The 17,352-nt window shown below is 35.9% G+C and overlaps 1 protein-coding gene across 2 annotated transcripts in view; it reads right to left on the reverse strand.

Annotated features, from left to right (window-relative positions):
• LOC150107625 (28S rRNA (cytosine(4447)-C(5))-methyltransferase) overlaps positions 1-17,352 on the reverse strand; it is a 181,852-nt gene that overhangs the window by 86,649 nt on the left and 77,851 nt on the right. For both annotated transcript variants that reach the window (XM_090391435.1, XM_090391434.1), the window contains one exon: positions 6,278-6,383. In XM_090391435.1, the coding sequence (XP_090247561.1) occupies positions 6,278-6,383 (106 nt within the window). The remainder of the gene's footprint in view (positions 1-6,277; positions 6,384-17,352) is intronic.

Below are 17,352 nucleotides of genomic sequence, written 5' to 3' on the forward strand. Positions count from 1 at the left end.
TACTTCCTTCAATTCTAACTGCTGACTCACAACTCAAATACAGACTAAGTATTGCTTGATATAATGCCCCATTGACACCATATAACTGCAGCGTATTGAATAGCTTCTCTCTTGGCACCTTGTCATATGCCTTTTCCAAATCAACAAAACTTAAATACAGATCTTTGTTATATTCCCATGCTTTCTCGACTATTTGTCGTAAAGTGAAGATCTGATCCTGACAGCCTCTATTTGGCCTGAATCCAGCTTGTTCTTCACCAAGCTTTTCTTCCACAATTCTTCTCAACCGTTTCTCAAGTATACTTGCATAGATCTTGCCAGGAACACTCAGTAGGGAAATACCTCTGTAATTCTCACATTCAGTTTTATTTCCCTTTTTATATATGGGTACTATGAGAGCTCTACTCCAATCATCTGGAATTTGTCCCTCTGTCCAGACCTTCTGAACTATGCAGTGCAGCCACTGTAAGACTCTTATACCGCCATACTTCAGCATTTCTGGTCGAATATCATCTACTCCTGCTGCCTTTCCACATTTCAAGCCTTTGATGGCTTTTTCTACTTCAAGGATGGATATGTATTCCTGACTGCATGCCTGGTCAGTGTTTTTTATCACTGTGCTTTCATCACTGCTTGTTTCATTTAGCAGTTTTTCAAAGTAATTACTCCATACTTCAAGGATATCTTTTTCTCCTGTTTTCATTTCACCTTTATCATCTCTAATTCCTTTTACAGCACTCTTTCCTCCATTCCTAAGCTTCTTCAACAACCTCCAGAATATTTTGCCACCTTCTTGATATTTATTTTCTATATTCTTGCCAAAGTCCTCCCATGAGTTTTGTTTAGCTAGTTTTACACACTGTTTAGCTTTCTTACACACTGTTTAGCTTTATCTTTAAGATCATTTATAAAGTACAAATTTATGTGCTATCATAGTTATCAAATATGAACAGTAAATTCTCATAACTCACATAGGATTAACAATAGAGCTGTTCTATATCACTTCACACATAAGATCCTCATAACTCTCTTAATTAAAACCTAGTAAACATACATTATCACCTTGTATTCACACTTTCTAAGGTTATCACTCTTTAAGTTACACTTGTCAACTTTCACAACTTAAGATTTGCTACAGTCCTAAGCTTTATCTTCGTTAAGTCCTTAGATCTTGATTCACATATCGTTCATTTACACTATTTAACAGTAAAAATTCACGATACCGTATATTATAGTTATCCCCTGTGCTTGTTCCTCACTTTACTCGTCCTTTGACCCTCAAATTGTTTCTTTGTGCTGGGATTGGTACCTGGAATTCCTCGATTATATGCTGGCCCATTCGTTTCAGTCAGTTATGCCTTCCTTTCAATAGGATTCTTGGGGCAAGGCACTCTTTCGCACATGTTGCCCTTTTACCTAGATTCTGAGGCCTCTATGCAGACTACCCTTTTCTTCTGGAGTAATGTGATTCACCTCGGACCTTGCGACGCATAACCTTTCCCGTGGATACGCACCATCTACCGTTTCTGTCTGACAGGCATCAGGGCAGAGATTTCCCCTCACACTCTCGAACCGTCCCGCCACTCGCAAAGCCCACACACCAAAACCACCAGGAAAAAAACCCTGTGTGTGTGTGGGGGGGTTCCTAACTCTTTTATATCTCCGCACCTTCGGTAATCCCCTCCCCACTCGACTCATCGATAGTGCTCAACACGATATCTCTTGGTAGAGGATTTCTACTTTTCTGCCTACTTATCATGTGCCGTGTGCACATGATACGCTTGCAGCAACTTCCTTTAATCCTGTGCTCTTGGCCTTGGTTTTACACTACAATTATCGTTAAAAATTGTGAGTCATTCATCTAAGCTTTGTCTATCTAATTCCTAGAAATGGTATACTACTTTAATCATACTATAATGTTCTTTTTCTCTAGAATTTTACCGTCAATATTTATTGACGGTGTTATTACATAATGTAATAACACTTCTTTCTTATGCATTTTCACAATTATTTTCCTTTTGTTTAATATATACAATTTTGTTCACATATATGTAGTTCACACTCTTAGATGCAAGCAAATTTTCTATTATAGGTTCTTTGCTTGTTAAATCATGAAAGAATAAATTCTCTTAGGAATTCTATCAATCACAATTTAACAGAAGTTTCACGTTCATGTCTTCATGAAATTGTGTGCACGCTAGGTGCCGAAGTTGCTTACAGAACAACACAAAGTGAATCGGCTGGGCAGTGTGTTGGAATTCTTGACACGCTGCCATGAGAATGGCGATGCTTTCCTGAGTGCAGACTTGTCACCAGGGATGAGACTTGGGTGTCGCACACAATTCTGAATCCAAACAATGGTCCATGGAGTGGAGGCATACCTTTTGACAAAATTGAAGACAATGGTTTCCACTCGGAAAATCATGTGCACCGTGTTTTGGAACAGACAAGGAATTTTGCTGGTAGACTTCTTGGGTCAAGGCTTCACAATCAAAGCGAGTATGTACCCTTAAGAAACTACATTGTGCAATCCAGAATAAACAATGTGGCATGCTTACCAGGGGCATTGTTTGATTCATGATAACGGCCGGCGTAACACAACAACTTCTTGCCATCTTCAGCCAGGAACAATTCCGTCATCTCCCATATAGTCCTGACCTCACGCCAAGTGACTTTCACCTGTTCAAACATCTGAAATATTTCCTTGGTGGCTGGTGGTTTCAAGATGATGACAAGTCAAAGAAGAAATTAATATGTGGTTTGTGTCACAGATGGCAATCTTCTATGACCAAGGTATACAATTCTTGGTGCCCCATTATGATAAGTGCCTGAACAATGGTGAAAATTATGTAGAAAAGTAGTGAAAGATGTCTACTTTAATTTCCAATAAAGTGTTTTTTGTAAGTATATTTTTGTTTCTCTGACAGCCCATCAGAAATTACTTTTTGGACATCCTTCATACATGTTTCTGGCTGTTGTGTAAGAACTGAAGTTTTTAATTTAAGCCATTGAACATAAGTTGCATTTTAATCATGGATGGCAGAGACACGTTTTTTTTTTTTTTTTGAGAACCAGGGCTTGCCGTGAAGTGGGGAATGAATGCTCTCATTCTACTGAGGATTATTTCGGATACAAGTTCAGTGCAGTGTTTGGATCAGGAGACTAAAAGTAGTAATGTGACCATGGAAAAGCAGCATAAAAATTCCATGTCATCTCAGTTGTCACAATTATAGTGCTATAGGGCATGAGGATGAGATTGGCTAGGAAAAGGAGCATGAACAGTAGAGAAGGAGACTTAAATAAAATTGTGGTCAGAGCTGCTAAGGGGAGAGTAGACATCCATGGTGTATTTGGAAGGAGAGTTGATTAAGAAAAGGTCAAGAATGTTGACATAATGATGAAGATTTTCTGGTATCCTGGTTGGTAGACTGACTATTTGTATTAGGTCATGAGTGATGGCAAATGATTCAGCTTCCTTTCCAGCTTGATCTGTGAAGTTCACCTAGGTTTATCATTAGGTGAACCTAGGCAATTGCCTAGGGGCGCTAAGATGTGTACATGTGAGTATGACAAAATATATATAGAGAGACAATGTATAGGAACGCCTAAATTTTCTTTGTGTAGGGGCATCAGCTACTCTCGGACTGGCCCTGAGTCGGAGTAGTGGGGTCAGTTTGTGTTATGGATGTTAAAGTCCCCAAGGAGGACAATGTCACAATTTGAGTAATTAGTTTGTAAGAAATCAATTTTTAGTGAAAGGTAGCCAAAAAGGGAAGCAGGATTGTTAGAGTTATGAGAGTGGTAACGGCAGCAAATGAAGACTGTAAAGTGAGGCAAGGAAATCTTGAGCCAGAGCAGATCAAAAAGTGGGGATTCCATGCCTTTGACAAGGGATATCAGATTTCGCAAAAGTATGTGTTCCATGCTTTTTGCAGAATGCATTGTATAGGATGTCAACTGAGGTTCTATTAGAAAAAAGAGATCAGGTTTTGATGTCCGTAATTAGTGAAGTATGTCACTAATGTTTGTATTAATGGTTCAAATTGTGGTGAAATGAATATGGAAGTGTTTTTTATTAGAAAAAAAGTTTTTGTGTTATTTTGGATGGGTTAGGGAATATTTTTATTATTTGTTCCAATTCGTTTGGAACCCTTTTCAGATTTTTTTTTGTTATTTTTTGAGAGTTTTTTTTGTATCTGCAGTTAAAACGCTAGTATTTTAATGATTGACTTTCATGTGTTGGGTAGTTGACTCAGAAAAACAAAGAGAAGGGGGGGGGAATGCATCTGGGGCAAGGGACTTGTGTACATAATTCCTATACAGGGAGTGTGGCCTTTTATTCCCCTATAAGAGTAGGTAAGGCCATTTTAGCCATATCTAACTTTTGGAATCAAAAGTTACCAGTAACCAATCAGAGATAGCTGGATCAAGGCTATCATTAATTATAATTAGTTATCAGTGAATAGAAGTACCTTAGAAGACTGAAATATAAAATCTAACGATGAAGTACTGACAAATAAAACTGATTTGGAAGAAAGTTGTTGATAGGAAGTTAATAATAATGTAAACTTTTCATGAAATACTCTCTCATAGTATCCTGTACACCCCTTCAGAGTACATGATGATGATGTGTTGCTCTGTTATAACTTATGTTATAATATCCACATCGGAACTTCTTTTGTCAGTAATGCTTGTGCCATTGATACCAGAGTGAGGCCATTAAAGACACTTTGGACACAACTTCAATGAATAAAAAATATTTGTGTGTTATGATTTAATTTTTTAATACCAAAGTTGATATTGCTAAAGGTGGGATAACAATGTTATCTGTCTCAATAAAAAGACAGATAACATTGTTATCCCACCTTTAGCAATATCAACTTTTACGTGTCATAAAACTTCCTGCTAATTTGAAAGATGATGGTATCTTAGCCATGCTCTAATTCTGTGTTCTAGTTTATTCTCCATCAGGTTCAGGTCTGGGCTCTGTACTAGCCACCATCAGATGCTACCTATCTTCAAACTATACATTTACAATCACTGCTTTTGTGATGTTACACAGCAATATCATAAATAGCAACATTAAACTGTCACAATATATGATATACAAAATTATCAAGAACATTAACAGGAACTAACAGTCATGATTCTATGCACTACAACCACTGGATCACCATAAGAAGCAATCTCACATCATTACACTGCTACAATAAACTTCATCACTTAGACAATACACTACAGCATAATAGTGGTCTCCAGGCATTCTCTATACTCAAACACTGCAAGAAAGTGTTGTGGGACTTGTCATTCCATAGGACTATTTTCCATAGTTCAAGTTTTATTTAGTTTATTTTTTAACGATAAATCTGGCCATGGGAGAGTTGTAAACCCTCTTATATGCTAGTGCTCCATACAGGTTATGATTAAATAATCTAGAAACTAATCTTGAGATCAAACATGATACTGTTTTTCAAGCCATTTCAGGCCTCCAATAAGTGGGATGGCAGTTTCATACCCATGTCAAGCTGATATCTTCCATTAAAATTGATGGCATGCAGCTCTTTCCATGTATCACAGAAATACATATGGGAATATTTGTAGCTACTTGCATCTCCAAACACAAATTATTGAAGATCTGATGGTGAGATGAGGTAATCAAATTTCTTAGAGCATCATATCATGTAACATTTCAGCAATATCTAATAGTGTCTTGGTGGACTTCTATTTCTTTAGTACGCAGTTAAGTATTTATTTTTTTTTACATGCTCACTGTTCATAAATACCGTATAAGATAAAAGCGATCACCAAGCTAATTGCTGTTCTCCTTAGTAGGCTATAAAATTTGCAGTCACATCAATTTTTCTGTGATCAGAAGAGGTAACCTAAGACTTTTGGCAGAACAGTGTATACAAAATATGGACCAAAATATCTAGCAGATAGCCACTCTTATTCCTGCTGTCATCACTCTAATTTATGCAATAAATTATCATGCAGCATTTGTGTTGAAGTCTAGCAACAACAACACCATGTCTTGCCTCAAACAGAATGTCACATCACACATTTCTAGTCCTAGTTTTGACTTTGACTGCCACTTCAAAAATAGTCTATAATACAAAATTTGTTGAAGCATTATCTTTATGAAATGAAACTATTTTATCCACTTCCAATCTTTGGAAGTATATTTAATAAGCATCATTTCAGTATAATTTATTTTCTATTACATTTTAGCTATACTAAAGAAAAGTTTAGAAACTATCAAAGTACAAAAATATATTACTTCAGCAGGAGAGAAGAGCTCCATCAGTTTTCCCATTAGAAATTCATTGTAGCTGTAATATTCACAAAGATCTTTCTTCAACTGGTCAATGTATTCTGATCTGGACCTGTTGAATATACAGAAAAAAACTGAGATATTTCAAAAAATAAAATAATCAGTAATGCAAGACAACAACTAATATATTTTAAAATCAATAAACTCTATTTTATTAGCAGTAAAAAAATGAATTTTTTATGCATAATCATGATGCAACTGAAACAATTAATATTTTTAAAGAATTATAATGGTGTAAAAGGTGTGACAATTAAATTCTCAAAATGCACACATAAAAACTATATAGGCACAAGTCTACAGATAAACAATATAGTTTACCTGTAGACTAGGGCTACTATTAGCATTGAAGTAACTCCCCTCCTTTACCTCCACATGGAGCAAGGACTTAGACGAAGTTGCCATTGTTCAAAACATTTCTGCAACTTGTCTTCAGGAATAATTTTAATAATGTCATCACATGATGTTGGTGTAAGAAAATTTGCTTCCTTTCAAGGATTCTTCAGTTTCGGGAACAGCCAAAAAGTCTGGTGATTGAAAAAACAAACAAGCATTATCTTGATTTGCAATTGTGACATTCACACCTTTTCAATAGTGGTGCTGAAAGCACCAAACATGTTTTCCATTGCACGTTTGGTACTTTCAGTATATCAGAGTCATACTGAAAGCACCAAGTTTTATCATCAGTGATAATTCTAAAAAAAAAAGACAAGTGTGAAAAAAGATCAGAACAAACACCAAGCTGACACTGCTTTTGCTCTTCACTCAAAATTCACAGAACTATCTTCGCAGAAACTTTTCTCATTCCAACATCATCCATCAAAACCTTCCTCACTGTTTCTTTGTCTAAATTTAATTCTTTGCCATTGCCATCAACTGTATACTTAATTTTCTGTCAGGCCAAACTAACTTGCTAAGTTCTTTCCTTCTCTTTCATACCTTCCCATCACTTTTTAAACCTTTTATGCCATTCAAATACACTTTTTGTCAATTAAAGAATCTTTGAGACTTACATTGGATTCATTTAGGAATATAACATCTTCTGTATAAAGGAAATATTAAGTTTGATATTAGATTTAATGACTTTCTAAAGAGAGAGAGAGAGAGAGAGAGAGAAAGAGCAGTCTTATCTTACACTTGATTTTACTTCAAACTTCATTCTGACTGCTGACTTAGGACCAAATAGGCTAAGTAATGCTCAGTACAATGTTCTATTTAGCCCATATAATCACAGCCTTTTGAAAAGCTTTACCCAGATCTGTACAACTTAAATACAGATCCTTGTTATTATATTCCAATGATTTTTCAACTAGCTGTCATAAAGTTGAAAAAAAGACAATCTCTATTTCACCTAAACTCAGCTTGTCCTTATCTGAGTTCCTCTTCCAAAATATTTTTTAGCCTCATCTCAAATATTGCTTGGAACACTAGGCAAAAAAATTCCTCTAACTTGTATATGGTAATGGACTTTCTGAATTATGCAGGGAAGCTGCAGCAAAACTTTTACACCTCCATATGTTGATATGTGCTCCTGATTACATTAGCCCCGAATATTCCACATTTCTGTTGGTGAATGTTCCATTTAATAAAATTTCAAAGTAATAACTACAGACATCCAGAATATCTTTATCAACAATTTTTAAATCACCTTTCATCAACCCTAATTACTTTTGTTCATACGGAGACAGCATGTTTTTCCTTTAGGAACCTCAAGTTTTCTGCCTCACAACCAGGCAAACCGGCCAGTAAAACACATGCAATTTACGTACAAAGAATAATTATAGATACAGGTAGGACTCGACAAATTATGCAAAATCCTACTCAATAAATATACTCACCAAGAACCCCATTTTTTAATGATGTCAGTAGGAGTTCCATAAACTAAGTAGTGGTGCTGCATTAGTGTTTTTCAAAGTTATTTTTATTAAATTAAAAAATATTATATTTTGTTTGGTCTGCAGTTATTCGCCAGCTGGCAAAATCTACTCACCATAGGTGAGTGAGTGAGCATATCTGTTGAACCCCTGGGCATAAGGCTAACTACTTGTCCTCAAATTACGGTTACAAAATCCTAAGATACTTAAAAGCTTGTGGGCACTTAAGTGCCTGTTAGACCCACTGATGATGATGATTCTTTTTATAGTCCTCTTTCCCCATTTCAAAGCTTTTGCAATAGCCTTCAGATCATTTTGCCACTACAGAGATATCTGCCTTCCGTGTTCTTACCAGTTTCCAAGATGTTTGTATAGTTACTTTTACACACTGCTTTGTTTTCTTACATTTTACTCTGTAATCTCTTAGAGCACAAGCTAACTGCAAGGAACTTGAATCCACACCATGAAGTTCAGATTTTTTATCCGTGCAACTTTCCCACATTCTTCTAGCTAAATGAATCAATGTTTTCTTCAGAGTTTGTCACTGAGACTCCAAGGTTTGGTTCTTGTGTTCAAACTCTTTTTTTTTTCCCTTGAACTATATTTGTATAGCGGAACAGTTCACCTCTAAAAGCTGCTCCACTTTGTTTTCAAAACTCTCTTATATATTTTAACTTTCAATATCATATTCATTTTTACTCTGTTTATAACTAGTGATCACTTCTATTTCAAATTTTCTGCATACTGGTAAGCTGAACATAGTTATTACTTTTATTTTTTCTTGTGTCTTCTCTCTACTTGAATTTGTTTACATCTATATGTTGAAACATGGTGTTAATGATGAACCAGTTCTTGTCCTGAAAGAAATCTGACAGATGCTTTTTATCTTTGCTTTTTTCTCTAAATTTTCCCAACATATTTGCATATACTGAGGATACATTTCCTATATTGCTCTTAAGAATTTCCAACAAGGACTAGCTTTTCTACTTTCTTTATGCCAGATATTCTCTAATGATTCAAAAAATTCTACACTTCTTCTTTAGTAAACCCTTCTGTGAGACCACAGACACAAATATGCATCATTGCCCAGTTCCCTAATTTGGAAATTTGAACATATAATCATCATCATCATCATCATCAAATTCTTGCCATGTACACTCAAGGGGTGTACAGGATATGATAGTACTACATGAAAAATTTACATCATTACTAACTTCCTATCTACAATTTTCCTCCAAATCAGTCTGTTACTTGTCAAGACTCCAACTTTATCAGATCTCATATTTCTATTGTCTAAAGCACTTTGTACCATATCAATCCATTCTATATCTTGGTCTTCCTCTGGGTCGTTTTCCTGACAACCTGGTGGAGAACACTTGTTTTGCTAATCATTCCTGACCAATTCTGTTTAAGTGACCATACCACCTGAGATTAGCTCTGCTAATGCATTCCTGGATGCTGACAATGTCAAGTTCTTTCCTAATATCCTCGTTTTTAATATGATATTGCCATTGATGCCATCAGTTCATGCCTCTAATCTTTCTCAGGACTCTCACATTTCCAGTCTCTAGTCTTTGCTTAAGTGCTTTACTTCTGACCGATCTCTTAGATCCATAAGTTAAAACTGGTTTGAACAGTGTCTTGTATACAGCTAATTTAGTGTTCTGACTAATTTCTCTCTTATTCCATATGAATTTATTCAGTTGACTTTCTACCATACCAGCTGTGTTGATTCTGTTGTCTATTTCCATATTTAATTTACAATCTTCACTAAAAATTATGCCTAAGTAGCTGAAATGTTTAACTTGTTTTATAGGTTCTCCATTCAAAATGCAGCTGATATTTTCAATTCTTCTGCCTATTTTCATTATCTTTGTCTTGTTATGGATGACCTTCATACCACATCTATCACAACAGTTATTCAATTTAGTCAGAGAATCTTGCAGACTTGTAGCAGATTTATTTAGAAGTATAACATCATCTGCATAAAGCAAGCAGCTGACATTAACATCTCCAATTTTGATATCAGGTTTAATATCACTTTCCTTCATAATGTAATCCATATAGATAATGAATAACAGAGGTGATAATGTACATCCTTGTCTAACACCAGATTTAACATTAAACCATCTGCCTGTACTTCTTTAATTCTAACTGCTGACTTACAACTCAAATAAAGACTAAGTATTGCTTAATATATAATGATCTACTGACACCATACAGCTGTAGCATTTTGAATAGCTTCTCTCTTTGCACCTTGTCATATGCTTTTTCCAGATCTACAAAACTTAAATACAAATCTTTGATAAATTCCCATTTTTCTCGACTATTTGTCGTGAAGTGAATATCTGATCCTGACAGCCTATTTGGCCTGAATCCAGCTTGTTCCTCACCAAGCTTCTCTTTCACGATCCTTCTCAACAGTTTCTCAAGTATACAGGCATAAATCTTACCAGGAACACTCAGTAGAGAAATACCTGTGTAATTCTCACAATCAGTTTTATTTCCCTTTTTATATATGGGTACTAGGAGAGCTCTACTCCAATCATCTGGAATTCGTCTTTCAGTTCAGGACTCTCTGAACTATGCAGTGCAGCCACCGTGAAACGTTTATACCTCCATACTTGAGCATTTCTGGTCGAATATCATCTACTGCTGCTGCCTATCCATATTTCAGACTTTTGATGGCTTTTTTCTACTTCAGGCATGGATATGTATTCCTGATTGCATGACTGGTCAGTGTTTTTTATCACTGTGCTATCATCACTGCCAGTTTCATTTAGCAATTTTTCGAAGTAATTACTCCATATTTCAAGGATATCTTTTTCTCCTGTTTTCATGTCACCTTTATCGTCTCTAACTCCTTTTACAGCACTCTTTCCTCAATTCCTAAGCTTCTTCAACAACCTCCAGAATATTTTGCCACCTTCTTGATATTTATTATCTATATTCTTGCCAAAGTCCTCACATGACTTTTGTTTAGCTAGTTTTACACACTGTTTAGCTTTCTTACATTTGTCTCTATATTCTGTAAGAGTAAAAGCTGACTTATTTGTCAGGAACTATTCATATGCTTTCTTCATTTCCTTCACTGCCTCTTTAACTTTCTGTGTTCACCAGGGAGTTCCGATTTTTCTATCCTTGCACACAACCTCACCACATGTCTCTCTGGCATTATCAATCAATGTTTTCTTCAGAGCTTGCCACTGAATCTCCAAGTTTTGATTCCCGTTCTCAAACTCTTTCATTTTTTCTTGAATAATGTTTGTATATTTTAGTCTACATTTCACATCTGAGAGCTGCTCAACTTTTGTTTGTTTTAAAACTTTCTTACATGTTCTTCTTTTCAATATGAAATTCAGTTTTATCCTGCTTAAGACTAAATGGTGATAACTTCCAATTTCAAATCCTTTGTCCACTCTAGTGTCCTGCACCAGAGAGAAAACATCACTATGAACAATAACATAGTCAATGAGACTTTTCTTATTCCTTACCTCTTCTCTCCATGTGAATTTGTTCACATTTTTATGTAAGAACATCATCATCATCAAATTCCTGCCATCTACCCTCAAAGGGTGTACAGGATATGACAGTACTACATGAAAAAATTACATCATTACTAACTTCCTATCTACAATTTTCCTCCAAATCAGTCTGTTACTTGTCAAGACTCCAACATTATCAGATCTTATATTTCTATCACCTAAGACACTTTGTACCGTATCAATCCACATATATCTTGGTCTTCCTCTGGGTCGTTTTCCTGCCAACCTGGCAGAGAACACTTGTTTTGCTAATCTTTCCTCTCCCATTCTATTTAAGTGACCATACCATCTGAGATTAGCTCTGCTAACACATTCCTGGATGCTGACAATGCCAAGTTCTTTCCTAATATCCTCATTTTTAATATGATATTGCCATTGATGCCATCTGTTCACACCTCTAATCTTTCTCAGGACTCTCATATCTGCGGTCTCTAGTCTTTGGTCAAGTGTTTTACTTCTGACCCAGCTCTCAGATCCATAAGTTAAAATTGGTTTGAACACAGTCTTGTATACAGCTAATTTAGTGTTCCGACTAATTTCTTTCTTATTCCATATGAATTTATTCAATTGACTTCCCACGATACCAGCTTTGCTGATTCTGTTGTCTATTTCTATATTTAGTTTACTATCTTCAGTAAAAATTGTGCCTAAGTAGCTGAAATGTTTTACTTGTTCCACAGGTTCTCCATTCACAACACAGTTGACATTTTCAATGATTCTGCCTATTTTCATTGTCTTTGTCTTTTTATTGCTGCCCTTCATACCATATCTATTACAACAGCTATTCAATTTAGTCAGAGAATCTTGCAGACTTGTAGCGGATTTATTTAGAAGTATAACATCATCCGCATAAAGCAAAGAGCTGACATTAACATCTCCAATTTTGATATCAGGTTTAATACCACATTCCTTCATAATGTGATCCATATAGATAATGAATAACAGAGGGGATAATGTACATCCTTGTCTCACACCAGATTTAACATTAAACCATCTTCCTGTACTTCCTTCAATTCTAACTGCTGACTCACAACTCAAATAAAGACTAAGTATTGCTTGATATAATGCCCCATTGACACCATATAACTGTAGCGTATTGAATAGCTTCTCTCTTGGCACCTTGTCATATGCCTTTTCCAAATCGACAAAACTTAAATACAGATCTTTGTTATATTCCCATGCTTTCTCGACTATTTGTCGTAAAGTAAAGATCTGATCCTGACAGCCTCTATTTGGCCTGAATCCAGCTTGTTCTTCACCAAGCTTTTCTTCCACAATTCTTCTCAACCGTTTCTCAAGTATACTTGCATAGATCTTGCCAGGAACACTCAGTAGGGAAATACCTCTGTAATTCTCACATTCAGTTTTATTTCCCTTTTTATATATGGGTACTATGAGAGCTCTACTCCAATCATTGGGAATTCGTCCCTCTGTCTAGGCTTTCTGAACTATGCAGTGCAGCCACTGTAAGACTCTTATACCACCATACTTCAGCATTTCGGGTCGAATATCATCTACTCCTGCTGCCTTTCCGCATTTCAAGCCTTTGATGGCTTTTTCTACTTCAAGTATGGATATGTATTCTTGACTACATGCCTGGTCAGTGTTTTTTATCACTGTGCTGTCATCACTGCTTGTTTCATTTAGCAGTTTTTCAAAGTAATTACTCCATACTTCAAGGATATCTTTTTCTCCTGTTTTCATTTCACCTTTATCATTTCTAATTCCTTTTACAGCACTCTTTCCTCCATTGCTAAGCTTCTTCAACAACCTCCAGAATATTTTGCCACCTTCTTGATATTTATTTTCTATATTCTTGCCAAAGTCCTCCCATGACTTTTGTTTAGCTAGTTTTACACACTGTTTAGCTTTCTTACATTTGTCTCTGTATTCTGTAAGAGTAAAAGCTGACTTATTTGCCAGGAACTTTTGATATGCTTTCTTCTTTTCCTTCACTGCCTCTTTAACTTCCTGTGTCCACCAGGGAGTTCTGATTTTTTTATCCTTGCACACAACCTCACCACATGCCTCTCTGGCAGAATCAATCAATGTTTCCTTCAGAGTTTGCCACTGAATCTCCAAGAACATGGTGTTAGTAATAACCAGTCCATGTCTTGAGCAGAAATCCAACAGGTATTTGCCATTATTATTAGCTTTGCTCTTTTTTCCAAAGTTTCCCAAAATATTATTTGTATGTCTCACAATCATTTCCTACTCTGCTATTTAGATCTCCAACAAGGACCAACTTTTCCCTTTTCATTGTGTCAGTTGCTTTTTCTAAAGCTTCAAAAAATTCCTCCACTTCTACCTTAGGAAAACCTTCTGTGGGACCATAGGCACAAATAAGTCTCATCGTCCAGTTCCCCATTCTGATATTTGCCCACATCACTCTACTTGAAATTGCCTGCCATTCAAGAAAATTAGCCTCATATTTAGTGTTGAATACTATGGCTACTCCTTCTTTTCCTTGATTGTCACTACCTGAATACAACATTTTGTACTTATTGCCCAGAAAGATCTAACCAGTTTTTGTCTTTTTTGTTTCAGTCACCCCTATATGTCGATCTGGTGCTCATCTAATTCCATTTCTTTGCCATTCAGGCTTCTAATGTTGATAGTACTGATCTTCAATTCAGGTGATATTGAGTTGGGGTGTGTTTTAGGATTTGTTCCAGTAGCTGACTTTTCGCTGTTCATCCTGGTTCCCTGGCAAAAACAACAGGGGCCTTGTTAACGAAGCCCCAGCTGGCATTAAATTCTATCATGTTGTATCATCATTTAATATTGTGGTTTAAGCCAATAAGAATACAATTTGGTCGGCTAAATCCCAAATTGCCAGACCATCCTCGTTCGTTCAGTATCCAGGTAGATATCTAATAGGGTGCACCACGAGAAGGTGAAGATTGGACATTAGGTCAGAAGCCCTGGTTGGTTCTCCACATTACTTTAAAGGCTATGTGGAGGTCTCCTCTCAGTTATACAGCTTTGACCCTTAAGCACTATACCTAAAATTTCCTGCCAGTCAAGAAGTTTATCCTCATGTTTAGTTTAGAATGGTATCGCTACTCCTTTTTTACTTCCTCTGATCATCACTCTTACCGAATATAACATCCTATAGATCCAGTCTTCACATAAAGGAATTCGATTAACACATTTTTCAGGTAGTGCAATCAGGTATCTCATTGTTTACTTTAAATGATGCAAATTTCCAGTTAATGTGATTTTTTTATGTGATAGTTGAAAAAGATTTGAATTGCATGTTAAGCTTACCATGCTTCAGTCAGCCAGTAAACAAGTATTTGCCTACTGCTTGCCTCACTGTTTCATCTGCCATTGGAAGCAGATGTGTGAGTTGTTAGTATTCTGATAATAAACATGAATCACATGCTAAGCCTAGCATACTGGATGGGCAATAAACAAGTGTTTGCCTGCTGCTCACTTCAGTGTGTTCCATCAAACCCAGATGTGCTACTTGTTAGTCTTCCACTATTAAAGTCATGTGCAGACTTGAATTTAAAAATTCTAATTTTTTCTATCCTTGTTAATTATGGATAAAAGAAAGAGTGAAAAACAAACTGACTACAATAATAAAAAAAAAAAAGAAAAGCATAATTATTACTTTAGCTGATAAACTTGAAGTTATTAAAAACCACGAAAATGGTGCAAGCTATGCAAAAATCATAAAAAATCTAGGATACAGCAGACCTACAGTATGACCTATCTTGAGCCATATGAATGAATATAAAGAGAAAGGTCAAGTTTTATTAATTTCATCAATTGGTGATATATCAATTATAATTTTTTCTATTGATTACTGGATGCTTAAGGGTCAAAGCTGTATAACTAAGAGGAGACCTCCACACAGCCTTTAAAGGAATGCGGAGAACCGACCAGGGCTTCTGACCTAATGTCCAATCCTCACCTTCTCGTGGTGCACACTGTTAGGTATCTACCTGGATACTGAATGAACGATGGAGGATGGGCTAGCAATTTGGGATTCAACTTACCAAATTGTATTCTTATTGGCTAAAACAACAATATAAAATGTTTGGTACAACATGACAGAATTTCATGTGGGCTGGGGTGTCACCCAGTTAAACAAGGCTCCCGTTGTTTTCACCAGGGAACCAGGGCAAACACCAAAAAGTCAGTTACTGGAAAAAATCCTAAAACATACACCAACTCAACATCACCGAAGTTCAAGATCAGTACTATCAACATAAGAAGCAAAGAAATGGAACTGAGAATTGGATAAGTACCAGATCGACATAATAGGGTTAACTGAAACAAAAAAGACAAAAACTGGTTAGATCTTTCTGAGCAATAAGTACAAAATGTTATATTCAGGCAATGACAATCAAGGAAAAGAAGGAGTAGCCATAGTATTCACGAACATTACTAAACCAAATTTTTAATGCTGATTCAACTTGAGTATCCATACTAGATCAGGCTCTCTTCTGATCCACGTTCTCATTAGTAAGAGCTGAAGTTTCAATGTTTGATGTTTTTTAAGATCTTAACAAGAGTGGTTGTAAAATGAGTCAGCGCAGTACAACCGCACTATGCTGACTCATTTTGGGAAACTTATCATAGCACTCAAAATTCTTTGCTTTTCTTGAAAAGATAAATTTTTATGTTTTTTACTTGCTTCTGCCATAATGCTGTTTTAATGAGCACTTAGTCAAATTCACTTACTGAAAGAGATATGAAAATAACTCCAAAAAATGACAATTAGTATGTATTTATATTCCCCTGCATTTTCCTGGAAGATTTAAGATTTTGGAAATTTTTTCCCACTTGGTTAGACTTATATATTTAGTTTAATCCTTTATCCAAGTGTAAGCAAACAAAGTCTGGGTCAAAGTCATATCTACCTATAGGTAGATATGACTTCTGCATTGCTTCAACCTTGGTATCACCTCTGGGTCTGGCTCCCACTGAAGACACACATCAATAAAGATCAAAACCGGTCTGGGTGGTGACCCTTCCCATAATGCATAGCATTATAAATGTCTGCAAGGAGATGTGCTTTTTATTATGGGTTACTAAGGCAAGTGATGTGAAGCTTTGTCCACTTTTACCACAAGTTGCCCGAGTCCTGAAGATACTTTAGGCACAAACTTTGTTTGTTTACACTTGGATAAAAGATTAAACTAAATATATAATTTATAGTCTAACCAAGTGGGAAAAAACTTCCAACATCTTTCTCTAATCCAGAGTAATTTAATAATAAGGTGTGAGACCTTTTGGCAACTTGTATAAATAGATATGACTTCTGCATTGCATGGTATCACCTCTGAGTTTGGTTCCCACTGAAGAAACCTCAATAAAGGTTGAAATCGGTCTGGGTGGTGACCCTTCCCATATTGCATAACATTATACATGTCTGCAAGGAGATGTGCTTTGCATTATAGAATACTAAGGCAAGCGATGTGAAGCTTTGTCCACCTTTACCACGAGTTGCCCAAGTCCTGAAGATACTTCAGGTGCAAACTTTGTTTGCTTACACTTGGATAAAGGATTAAAATAAATATATAATTTATAGAAGATTAAATTAAAAAAAGATTAAGATTACCCACCTGCATTTGCCTGGAAGATATTAGCA

The sequence above is a fragment of the Typopeltis vanoorti genome, chromosome 4 (genome assembly GCF_054136105.1).
Source record: "Typopeltis vanoorti isolate ZY-2024b chromosome 4, IOZ_Tvanoo_1.0, whole genome shotgun sequence".
Classification (NCBI taxonomy): Eukaryota; Metazoa; Arthropoda; class Arachnida; order Uropygi; family Thelyphonidae; genus Typopeltis; species Typopeltis vanoorti.